The 12,762-nt window shown below is 40.0% G+C and overlaps 1 protein-coding gene across 7 annotated transcripts in view; it reads left to right on the top strand.

The window, feature by feature from the left end:
* ltbp1 (latent transforming growth factor beta binding protein 1) overlaps positions 1–12,762 on the top strand; it is a 132,374-nt gene that overhangs the window by 52,626 nt on the left and 66,986 nt on the right. For all 7 annotated transcript variants that reach the window (XM_042214165.1, XM_042214164.1, XM_042214167.1 and 4 more), the window contains exon 4: positions 3,378–3,529. In XM_042214165.1, the coding sequence (XP_042070099.1) occupies positions 3,378–3,529 (152 nt within the window). The remainder of the gene's footprint in view (positions 1–3,377; positions 3,530–12,762) is intronic.

The raw sequence follows: 12,762 nt of genomic DNA, 5'->3' as shown, positions 1-12,762 counted from the left end.
GACGGCGTGAAGTTTGGTCAGTTGAGAAGATAAAGAATGGGAAGTACAGTGTATCAGCCTGGAGTACACAAGCATTCACACCATTGTTTTTAATAATAAAGGATGTAGAGGATGCCTAGTGCCTCTGATCACTGACAGCTGACCAAACAATGATCAGTGCCCTAAGCTATATTCATACCGACTTTATTTTTACCATAGTTCTGTGCCAGCATTTGGGAGCTCCAATAGATGTACTATTTTTATGTGCTGAAGGAATACACAAACACTACAATCACAGTGTGTCAAGACAGCCAGCTTATATCCAGTCTAATAAGTGTTAAATTTAGTATTAAAATACTAAGGGCTAATATTGATATGAATTACGGTGTAAAACGACCCAATGTTCAAGACGGTATCCTTAATTCAAATGATTAAATTTAACGTAAAATGTACCTCTTCTCAGTTACTGCTTAAAGACAGGCAGATTGACCTGCTGTTTCAGTTCATGGTTATGTAGATGGAAAGCAGCTGCTGTGTATACCAGTTGCAGCAGGGCCATTTATATGGATACACCGTGATAAAATGGGAATGGTTGGTGATATTAAAGTCCTGTTTGTGGCACATTAGTATATGTGAGGGGCAAACTCCTCAAGATGGGTGGTGACCATGGTGGCCATTTAGAAGTCGGCCATCTTGGATACAACTTTTGTTTTTTCAATAGGAAGAGGGCCATGTGACACATCAAACTTATTGGTAATGTCACAAGAAAAACAATGGTGTGCTTGGTTTCAACGTAACTTTATTCTTTCATGAGTTATTTACAAGTTTCTGACCACTTATAAAATGTGTTCAATGTGCTGCCCATTGTGTTGGATTGTCAATGCAACCCTCTTCTCCCACTCTTCACACACTGATAGCAACACCGCAGGAGAAATGCCAGCACAGGCATCCAGTATCCGTAGTTTCAGGTGCTGCACATCTCGTATCTTCACACCATAGACAATTGCCTTCAGATGACCCCAAAGATAAAAGTCTAAGGGGGTCAGATCGGGAGACCTTGGGGGCCATTCAACTGGCCCACGACGACCAATCCACTTTCCAGGAAACTGTTCATCTAGGAATGCTCGGACCTGGCACCCATAATGTGGTGGTGCACCATCTTGCTGGAAAAACTCAGGGAACGTGCCAGCTTCAGTGCATCAAAGAGGGAAACACATCATCATGTAGCAATTTCAAATATCTCCAAAAGTTGAATCTGTTCATCTGTGTAGCGTTTTGTGGGAGAAACGTTTCGTCACTCATCCAAGTGACTTCTTCAGTCTCAGCTGACTGCAGGTTTCCCCAATCTTATAAACAGTACATTTGCATAATGACTGAAACCAGCCCACTGAAGGAACAATGGGCTGGGAGGTGTGTTTGCTTTTGGAACTGTGTCTTCATTCCACCTACTTCACATACAAGGGTCAGTTCTACAGGCAGAAACATGGGTGTGCCATGGGCTCCCCAGTTTCACCCATCGTGGCCAATTTGTACATGGAAGAAGTGGAAAAGAGGGCTTTGCTATCCTACCCTGGAACACCACCAAGCCATTGGTTCAGATATGTGGATGACACCTGGGTGAAAATCAAATCTCAGGACGTACCACATTATCACTCTCTCTTCCCTGTACTTTAGCACCAATAGGTGCATTTAGTGTTTTGTGATGTATTATTTTTTTACTTGAACTTGCTTACAGTGCCCTTACAATACTGTTTCATGGCAGGATCCCAGAGCTGTACAATAGACTGAATGCTGGGTGATCCCAGACACTAAATCGCTTTAGGTTCCAGTCTGTCTCATTCATTTACAATATGTTGTCTGGAAAGTAAATAATATTCCAAAAATATTCTGAAGATTCTAGCTTGCATCACAATTTACTTTGATTTTTTTGGCCACTAATCAGCCACCCTCAGCGATAACCTGCAGTTAAGTCAACAAATCTGTGAATCCGGTTTACTGGAATGAATCGGATGCTTGGTAGCTGGGGATCGATCCACCAGGGCCTCTGCTCTGGGTGAGAAGTATAGCATAGTATAAAATAGCACTTTTAGAATTGTTTTTGTTGCAGTTGTATTTTCTGAATATAAAAAACTGTGAAATCTTACTTTCAAGGTGGAAAAAATTGTAAATAGTCAGTATCTCACACCATAGTATTAGGACATGTTCATAATCATCTGCAGAAAACCTCTGTTCCTGTATGTTTTTCAACTTTTTCAGCTGGAATCATATATGACAGCTAGTCAGTGTGGTGAGAGTTTGATCCATTTCTATTTTATTATTATTAAGTACAAGGCTTAAAAAGAGTTCACCATACCACAGGGCCCTGAGATTTAAAGTATAAAGTATACATTATTTATGGAGCTGTAAAAGAGGAAAAGATTAGTGCATGTCTGCTTGCATTGCTTTGGCTTAACATTTGATAAATGTCTTGGTGACTCCCGGACACAGAGGGGGTAGAGCTGATCCACTCAGAGATACTAACTAGAAGAAAATTTAACTTGATGATGGTGCTTTACGAACAGTCGGAGTGTCATCTCAGTTGATCCTGTAGAAAATGTGTTAACCAAAATTAACTGCAATCAGTACCTAAATTGTAGGGATATTTCCCATAACCAGTAATTGCACTTAATAGTGCAGTCAGGGTATCATAATAGTCCTACGGGTTCAACTCCTGGGGAAAATTGTTTCTTTTGTCAGTGAAATCAAGTTGACTGCCCTGTACTTAAGAGGACACATCCTTGGGACGTATTCTCTGCAGCGTCGACCTGTCCATTGAGCAGAATTAAAAAAGCTTTAGTCTCAGTGGTTTGAGGACAAGGCTGATGAAAAGGGAAAGGGTAGTAAGTGGAAGCGATGGGGGATGATGCTGTTCTGGAGGAACTCAAAGAATTTGTCATGAGAGAGATGCTCTTAAATATTATCACCTCCTAAAACCAAAGTGATAATTTCAGGAAGTGGTAAGAAGATTTATTTTTACAAAGAAGCAGAAGATTTTAGTGTTGGGAAAAGATCACATTTTCCAAAAGGTCAATGCACAGTGAATCACAGAGGGCAGAGAGATGAGGCTGCAGTGCTCTCTATGGGCCAAAACCTTCAGACACTGGTGGCAGCATCCCAGTCCCTTTTGTGACAGCAGCTGGTTTCTGTGAGCTGTCACAGGAAATCGCTTACTGTGAACACAGATTTAAAGTGTTGGGGCATTTTCCTGTTAACTACAAAGTGCTATGAGCATGATTAAAACTGACTTGTTCACATATAAAATTGATATTGATCCAAAAGACATGAAAGTGTCATTTTTAGTGTATGCATGTCTTTGTAATGTGTTTTTTGTATTTGATTGTGCTCTGCTTTTCCTTCAGAATTCGACCTGTGCCAGTTCACCCTGGTCAGAGCCAGCAGTATATTATAAAGCCCAAATACTACCAAAGGCACACCACTCACACACAGACTCACATCCAGACCCAGCCTGAAAGGCCTATCCCCCTAACAGTGGGACACAACCCTATCCACGGTGAGTAAGTCCTAAAAATCATCTTTTCATGCATCTTCTCTCTGTCTTAATGAGTGTTTTACTGTGGTACAGAGTGTGTTTTTTAGTCGGTGAGAGTGTTGATTTCTGAAACCCTTAATTTATAGTGACTTAACTATACTTGAGCAGCATAATCCACAAAGATGAGTAGCATGTTTGTATTATTGCAATGCAATGGCACGTTATCTAGCTGACCTTAATTCAGTGCGATGTTAAGGTAAATTGTTTTTTCCTGCTGTGACAACTTGATGTGTATCTGCAAGTTGCTTTGTAACTCACCTCCAGCAACTTATTTCATGGTGTATCTGACTATTAATACTGCTTTGTTCTGCCCTCCACATCTTGTGCCTCCTATGTATATTTATAGAGGTCTCCAAACAGAGCTGTGCTACCAATAGTGACATAATAGCCTTCCTTTGGCTACTTTCAGTTAGTGTGATTTTTTTTTTTTTCTTCTTATCTGAAAAAGTGAAGGGAAGTGTAAGAATATTTACTACATTACCCACAATCATGAATGAATATACACAAGACATTTCAAACGTAACATGAATGATGTCTGTGTCCATTTTCTAAATTAAACTGCTTAATGGGAGAACTACTGAGAATCCTGTTGATACATTGTTACAAAGTTACCACTTAATAATAATTAAGTAATTTTTATGCACATACACGCACAGAAACCATCACATTGGGTCTGACACTGCGAGGATGTGGAGAGAATGTGCAGCTTGCAGTTCGGCAGCAAAAGGATTTGTTCAAATTGCAGCTCCAGCGGTAAATGGCATAAAGACTTAAGCATCGCTTGCTGCTCTGGGCTGTCGAAAATGAATTATTAGTCTCATTTTCTGTGGGCAATTTCAGACAAAGGCAGGGAGTATAAGAGTTCGAATTGGAGAATGGAATGAAATAACTGTGTCATTTGGGGAGAACCAGTCAGTTTGCTGAAACAACAAGTGCCTCTGTAGATTTGAGTGGAAGGAAGCTGCCTACAGCTGAGTCTATCTGCTACCTATCCTCCTTTCAACTTTCTTGCCTGACAAATTATCCCCACTGTACAGTTTAAAGTGGACGCCAGCGTGCCAAACATCTAATATACTGTATTTCCTCACTTAGCCCGTGAGTTCATAACAATCTGATGGTGCAAAAATCGCAAACGGTTATGATTTAATGTATTGTAATATTTTATACAAGGCATAATATTGAGATCGTCATGTGTATCTATATTGTTTGCTGTCATCTGTAAACTGTATGGGTGCACAAACGGCACAACAGCTTAGTAAAGCTTCAGCATTTCACTAAAAACTGAAACACAAACTTCTTGGATGGTTTGTGCTGCTCAGCAGACCTTATTTGTCAGATTATTTATTATGAAACAGCACAAACACAATAGAAAGGTCCAGCTACTTCCACATGCCGTTTATCCTTAATGAAATTCAAGTGAGTGAGTTATAAAAACATTCAACTCACTTTGTAAATGTGTTAATTTCATTGCTGAAGTCTGGCTTTTCAGCATGGGAGTCTGTGACAAAGTGGCTAGGACTGAATTCATGTACCATTTGTCACTTGTATATATTGTTATTTTGTCTTCTGTTATCTTATAGTCAATCATAATGCTTTAGTGTAGACACAGCACATGTAACCTTGGCTCTGCATACTATCCCGGGTCTGTTTAGGATAGCATTGGTTACATTCATTACATCTGTGCAAATGTTCTTAAAGCTAAATGCCACTTAATTATTAGTTGATTTGAATCTTTCATTTGTTTATGTAGTTTGGTTGTAGGTACCATTGTGTGTTCCTTTGTGCAGGTCTTATGTGTAAAACTGGTATATGGGAAAGGCCGCCCCGTTACTTCCTGTTTATATAGGATATGATGCATTGATCATGTCAGTTGAGTGTAACCAAATGAAGGGGTGTTTCTTTTGTGTCAAATTGTTAATTTCCTTTAAAATAACCTCATGAGTCGGATTTTGTGACGAGATTGACTTTTCAATCCGTTTAGTTGGGTGAATGAGTTTGTTAAGTGGAAGAATGATCTTATTCCTGTTTCTTTGTCTAGACTGTGTTATTTAGTGTACCCTGTTTTCTCAACGGTAGAGATTAATGAGTTTCAGCTGTGGGTAAAATTCTGTATAAAGCAGGTGAGATTTTGACTGTGAGGGTCTTATGTTTTGCGAAAAAATTGTTGAAAGGTGACGCCAGAAAATAAAGAACACTTAAAAGAAACTTGAACAGTCCGCAGATGCTGTCTTCCTATCACTTTCCTTGCTGCTTATGTTATGCTACCTCACAGTGTCTATCAGGACTTAGAGGAACAGCAGTTTCACTTCAGCTTCATTATTATTATTATTATTAAAACTGACCTAAACAAAATCCAATGAGGAGAATAAACACAATGTATTTCTATGTCATAAAGTAATAAACCATGTACTGTCTCTGGATAAACCGTGAAGTAGTTAGTAAACTTGGAAACAATCGTGCAATACCTTCGTGACATTTGCTTTTCTTATTTCTGAACTTCCCAAACCATTCAGAGAGGAAAAAAAATCCTTTTTTTGGACCAACTTTGGCTGGCAGTCGGACCCTAATACATCTGACAGATCAACAAGAGCCATAATTCAGCAGCTCGTGGTTGGTTATTGTGGCTTGTCATAAATTCAAGGCTGGACTCCAACATCAGACTCACTGGGATGTATCTATGAATAAGCCAATATTTTTCAAAGGATCCTTAGACGGCACGAGTGGTTGTGCCTCTGGCCGCAGCCGGTCGGACTGACTTGAGGTTATTAATGGGGAAGTCAGCAGACAGAGCAGTGTTGATGCTTGGCTTTGCAGCATTGCAGACTTGAGCAGACCTATGCATGGCCACAATGACCCAGACCCGGTTTCAAAATAATTTCCTCAGCTCATTTGAATTTCAGCTAGCAGTTTCTAAATGCCAGAAAATGTGTCAGACATAAAAACCAGTGAAGGAAAAGGGGCACGGACGCATATGAGAGGACAGAGGGCAGTGACTGCAATTTCCAGACATTTCTTTGCAGTGCATTTCTGGGAGAGAGTTTTTCTTTAAAACTTGGCTTCTAAATAAATATTTGGCAAAACCAAGTGTTATTTCAAGTGCCGTTCGTTGCCTGTTCATCTGCTGAATGAGATGTAAGAGGGCTTATAATGGAGCCAACATGTGCCTGCTGCTGGTTTCACAAATACCATACTTAAACGAGTTGCTAAAATAACAAAAATAACACAGAATAGATTCTCACATCATTTTTATAATTACAATCTAGAATGTAATGACCTTCTATAAATTACACTCCAGGCCTGTGTCGGTTGTCTACATAGTGTCAGATATCTCCCACACGGTACAACCACAAAGTTATAGTCTCCACATAGATGTGAGTGTCTACTTCAAAGTAGACCGAGAGTATCTGAAGTAAATTGTGTGTTTGGACTATGTTTGATAGCATTTTGCAACTGAATATAGCATCAAATCCATTTACAATCATAAATTTTACAAATCCCTTGTGGGATGAAATTTGCTCCAACACGAGGTTTAGAGTCGGCTCATTCATCTCTCACAGTGTTATCTGGATAGCAGATCTCTGTGTGTCCATGGGCTCCATGCTTATCCGGTTTAACCCTCCTCAAGTCCAGACCGGTGTGGTAATGTACCTGGACCCGAATAACGCTTTAGCTGGAGTAATGTGGCATTACTGTTCATATAAATCATTAGAACCCTAAACTGATCAGGGGTCAGATAACTGCTACAGAATCGAGGTGTGTCTTCTATTTGATTGTATGTGTAGAAATGTTTGGATGTTTTTTCCTTGTCAGTTACGCATATAAATACCTTTTTAGTAAAGGCATTTTTAATTTTAACAATTGGATCTCAGTCTGTCTTTATACTTTTTCTGTGATCAGATAGTTATCTAATTTAACTGATATACATGAACATGAAGTGCTGAGCAATCACAGGGTTTAATTCGTTTTTTATAGTTTATTGCTTTGTGCCATTTTATGGGGTGGAAGTAATGGTCAGCACATTATAAATATAATGTATATTGTTACCCTGTGACCCTAATTCAAAAGATTTGTTTTGGCAGTGCAGTTTTTTCCAGATGGAACAGGATTTAAGTAAGAAACACATTGAAACACATAACTAAGATAACTCGACAATAATTTATTAAATGGCCTGTATTTGTATAGCGCTTTACTAGTCCCTAAGGACCCCAAAGCGCTTTACACATCCAGTCATCCACACACAGGTGATGGCAGCTACATTGTAGCCACAGCCATCCTGGGGCGCACTGACAGAGGCGAGGCTGCTGGACACTGGCGCCACCAGGCGAAGTGTCTTGCCCAAGGACACAACGACCGAGACTTTCCAAGCCGGGACTCGAACCGGCAACCTTCCGATTACAAGGCAAACTCCCAACTCTTGAGCCACGATCGCGCCATATCAAATGTTTTACTTTCATTTAATGAACTGAAAGATTTCTGAATGATTTTTGATTTTGTTTCCCCCCAGTAATAGTAGAGATAAATATAATTAGAAATAAACTGACACCAAAATCACAGAACACACAGTCCACTTCAGGAGATTTCAATTCATTTCCATCCTCAAAGGATGACATACTGTGTTATTGATCAGACAATTCAATTTGAAAACACTCTAATAGGCACCAACAAATATGTTAGGAGGGATCCAGTTCAATTACTCTAGTGGAAGTTAGACCTAGCTCACTGCTGTCAGCTGTAGTTGCCCATGTTGGCGCACCCTGCCAGTCCAAGCATGCATGCTGCTAACATGACCCTAACATCAATTCAATTCAATTCATACAGCGCCAAATCACAACAACAGTCGCCTCAAAGCACTTTAAGGTAGACCCTACAATAATACATACAGAGAAAAACCCAACAATCATATGACCCGCTATGAGCAAGCACCTTGGCGACAGTGGGAAGGAAAAACTCCCTTTTAACAGGAAGAAACCTCCGGCAGAACCAGGCTCAGGGAGGGGCGGGGCCATCTGCTGCGACCGCAGGGGAGAGTACTAGCAGTAGCAATCAAGAATAAGGATGCATTGCCTGCATACAACTTGTGTTAAACATTATTAAAATATGACTGATTAGTTTGACTGAAAAGCAATTCTCATGTTGACAGCTGTCACATCTTGTAAACATATTATTTATTTATGTGATGGCTTTTTTTGGTTAAGTGTTTGTGTGTTTATATAAAGGACAATTTTGTCATAGCATCTGTCAATTAAAGAAACATTATTGATTGATTTTTTTTCCCCTCCTGGGTCACCACTCGTTGCAATCTTTCATTTTTTGGGTTTTTCAGGGGCAAACACATTTGTCCCGTTAGTTCTTTTACTTCTTTGTACTTCCCTCATGTCCGTTGTCATAGTTTCAGCAGTCCCCCTCCAGAAGCTTGGTGATATTTGTGAGTCTTATTGATGCTATGATTATTATTCCTTATAATAAAGTATTCTGATTGTGATTAATGAGACAACGATTGTTATTCTCTCATTGATAAATTTATCATTGATAAAAAACTGTGTGGGCTTTGTCGACCTCACATTTCTTGGGTAGTGCACGTCGGGTTATGGTGCAGGGTTTCAGAGTGGTTTGTGGTTAAGGCGTAACGTAGATCTCCTGCTGAAGCATATATCCCCAGTTACTGTGTAACACAGCAAAGCTACAAATAGCAGACCCCTGAGCCTAATTTAATGGGAATACCATGGCTGGTTTTTGCTCAGCATGCAGTCAGCACTAGACTTTTTGAAAGTAGCAGACATGTTTGCTCTTCTAAAACAGGAAGCCTGCAGCCTCTCTGTCAGCCCTGTCCCACGCGACAGACAGCCTGTCAGCAACTGGCTGTGGTGCGACATCTGGTAAAGTTATTCTCCGTCTCCCCTCAGCTATCCCTCAGCTCTCCCACACTGCCAAAGCAACCTCAGACAAGTGTTAGCAGTGTGGGTCATGACTGAAGGTTTGGTCAGGGAGGATCACCTCACCATCACCACAGTGACCAAAGAAGCATGCCACAAATAGTATACAATCAGAGTAGGGATTTCTGGAACTGTTGATCTTAGGTCAGCTTAATTGTAGGACCAGTTCCTACAATTAAGACTAACTTCATCAGCTTCATGAAAGACTCTAACCACAAATATAAAGACTGCACAGTCTGCACTCATGCCTTTGCAAAATATATGTTTGCATTATAAAATCCCAAATGTTTTCCCTACAAAATTCTTTGCCACCTCCTCAGCTGTACTTGGTCAGATCTTTGCTAATGGTGTCAATTTAGGGTGCAAGTTAAAATATGTTATCTAAATAAAGTTGTTATTTTATGCAAGAATTACCTGAGTTTTGACATTAGTGTTGTAACGAAGCCCCTTTTAAAAATCTTGAAATAAACAAGTCGTGGGACCTAAAAATGAAGTACCTCAATTCACTCGGTCATGTTCCCATTTGAACATTTTGTAAAAATGTGTCACTCCCACCTAAAACAACTTAAAAAACACTAACTGTCTAATAAGTGGCATAATAGAAGTCAAGGTATCATGATGTATGCTTGATAGTGATGTGTAGGTCGCGAACGAAACGGCTCTTAGAGCCGGATCTGTGACGTGAACGACACGAGCCGGCTCCTTATCGCGAGCCGTGGGGTTTTTTTTTCCTTCTCTCACCCTCTCTCTCGCACTTTTTTTCCCGCTTCACTCAGCATGTGAGCCCTGTGCTTTGCGCTGGGCAGAGGGGGGAGGGGCGGTGGTTACACTTGCAGGAGCATAGGAACAGAGCGGGAGGGAGAGAGAGAGAAAGCGAGCCAGGGACAATCATCCACAACTATTTTCAGTTGCGGATGATAAAGGATTCAGAAAGTTTATTCATGCAGGTCAATATGACAGAGAATGTGCATCTTCTTTTTGTTTTCATATTTTAATTTATATTTAATTGTGTTGTGGTTTGCAGTGTTTTGTGTTGTTTCACTTTAAATTGGTTTAAAAGGAAAAAGCTGAAAATTTAAAACATGAGCAACCATCGCCTGCCATGATGGTTGCTCCCACGATGGGTGTGCATCGTTGACCAAGACGGAAACCCTACGACACCCACAGCGACGTATTGGCTTCATGGATGACCTCCCCCGCCAACTGCCAGCTAGGGACAAAAGAAGAAGAAGAAAGAAGACTTAAGAAGCCCTATATAGATGTAACTACATGACATGTTTGCCAGTGTTATCCATCCATCCACTTGTCTTTATTCTACTTGGGGTCACTAATGTGCAAAATGAACATCATGTTGTATTTAAAACTTGACACTAGTGGCTGAGACCCTAAAACTGACCAGGAACGTGTTTATTGAGGTCATAGAACAAGGCAGCTGGGGGCCATTTTCCCATAGACTTACCCAGAATATAAACCTGCACCAGGATTTAGATGGATGTGCCGTCAGATGTGCCGAAACAATTGAGCTTCATGGCAGCAGTTCCGTCTCACAACTTTGCAGACCTTAATTTTCAGCTTTCAGTGGGTCTTAATGGTTTGGCTCATCAGTGTACGTATTAATCCTTTTTAAATAATTACTGTTCCTTGTGGGTGGCTGTAGCTCAGGTGGCAGAGCAGGTCAGCCACTAATCAGAAGGTCGGTGGTTCAATCCCAGGCTGCCTCTTGGCTGCCAAATATCCTTGGGCAAGATACTAACCCCATGTTTGCCTACTGGTGGTGGTCAGAGGGCCCAGTGGTGCCAGTGTCCGGCAGCCTCGCCTCTGTCAGTGCACCCCAGGGCAGCTGTGGCTACAATGTAGCTTGCCTGTGGGTGAATGACTGAATGTAGTGTGAAGTGCTTTGGGGTCCTTAGGGACTAGAAAAGCGCTATACAAATGCAGGCCATTTACCATTTGTGTGCAAAAACATTGCAGATGACTCTAAAAATGCATTCCGTGAACCCTGACTTTTCTTTTGAAGCCTCTACAGTTGTATGCCCTTTGATGGCTCACATAAAGCCTCTGTGCCTTAAAGGAAAACATCAGAAAGAAAAACAACTATCCCCCTTTCTGTACTCGCTCATTCCTCTCTGCTATGCCACAGCTTCTTTGTTGCCCGGATGAATCACGCCCTGAACCTTTTCTCTCTTCAAGATGATTATGTCTGTGTTGTGTAAGAGATGCTCCTTTACCTCTGTTTCCATATGCTCGACACGATCAACAAAAACCCTCTTCTTCTCTCATTCTCCCCCCTCCCTCTCCTGTTGCTACTTCAATCATGAAACTGATCAATGATCAGCTGATCGTCTCTCTTGTTTGTTTATCGCCCACTTTGCACCAGAAAGAGGAAACCAGCGGATGTTGCGCTAAACAACAGCAGCACGTTCAATAGGTCGCAATATGTACATTATCTCGGCAATACCTCTGAAAGATTGAAGATTGTATGTGGCGTTCCTCAAGGTTCTATTTTGGGACCTAAACTTTTTAATTTATATATTAATGATATCTGTGACGTATCAAAAAGGTTAAATTTTATTTTATTTGCAGATGACACAAATTTTTATTGCTCTGGAGAGAATTTGAAAGATTTGGTTGAAATTATGATTTCTGAGATTAAAAAAATGGTTTGATGTAAATAAATTATCTTTGAATCTGACAAAAACGAAATTCATGATATTTGGCAATTGTGAAAAGGAGGAAGAAGTCATTATGTCAATTAATTAATGGAGAATTGATTGAAAGAGTTACTGAATTTCGCTTTTGGGGTGTAATAGTAGATGAAAATTTGATGTGGGAATCACATATTGAGTATATTAGAAAGAAGATGGTTAAAAACATTTATATTTTGGGAAATGTAAGAGATTTATTAGACTACAAAACAATGCGCATTTTATATTTTTCATTGTTTTCTTCATACTTTAGTTACTGTGTCGAAGTTTGAGGGAATACATATGAGAATACTATAAAACCTCTAAACTTATTACAGAAGAAAGTTATACGAAGGATTCATAACGTTTAATATAGAGAACATAAAAATAAATAAAAAATAAATAAATTAAAATTAGGAGATTTAGTGAAACTACACATACTATTAATTATGTTTAAGGCTAAAAATAATATTTTGCCTTTTAAGTTACAAAGAGTATTTTTTAGGGCTGAACGATTATGGAAAATAATCTAATTGCGATTTTTTGCCCCAATATTGCGATTGCGATGCGATATGCG

This window comes from Haplochromis burtoni, unplaced genomic scaffold (assembly GCF_018398535.1).
Source record: "Haplochromis burtoni strain Fernald_Lab_line unplaced genomic scaffold, NCSU_Asbu1 Contig_525, whole genome shotgun sequence".
NCBI classification, from domain to species: Eukaryota; Metazoa; Chordata; class Actinopteri; order Cichliformes; family Cichlidae; genus Haplochromis; species Haplochromis burtoni.
This window is presented reverse-complemented; position numbering and strand designations above follow the sequence as displayed.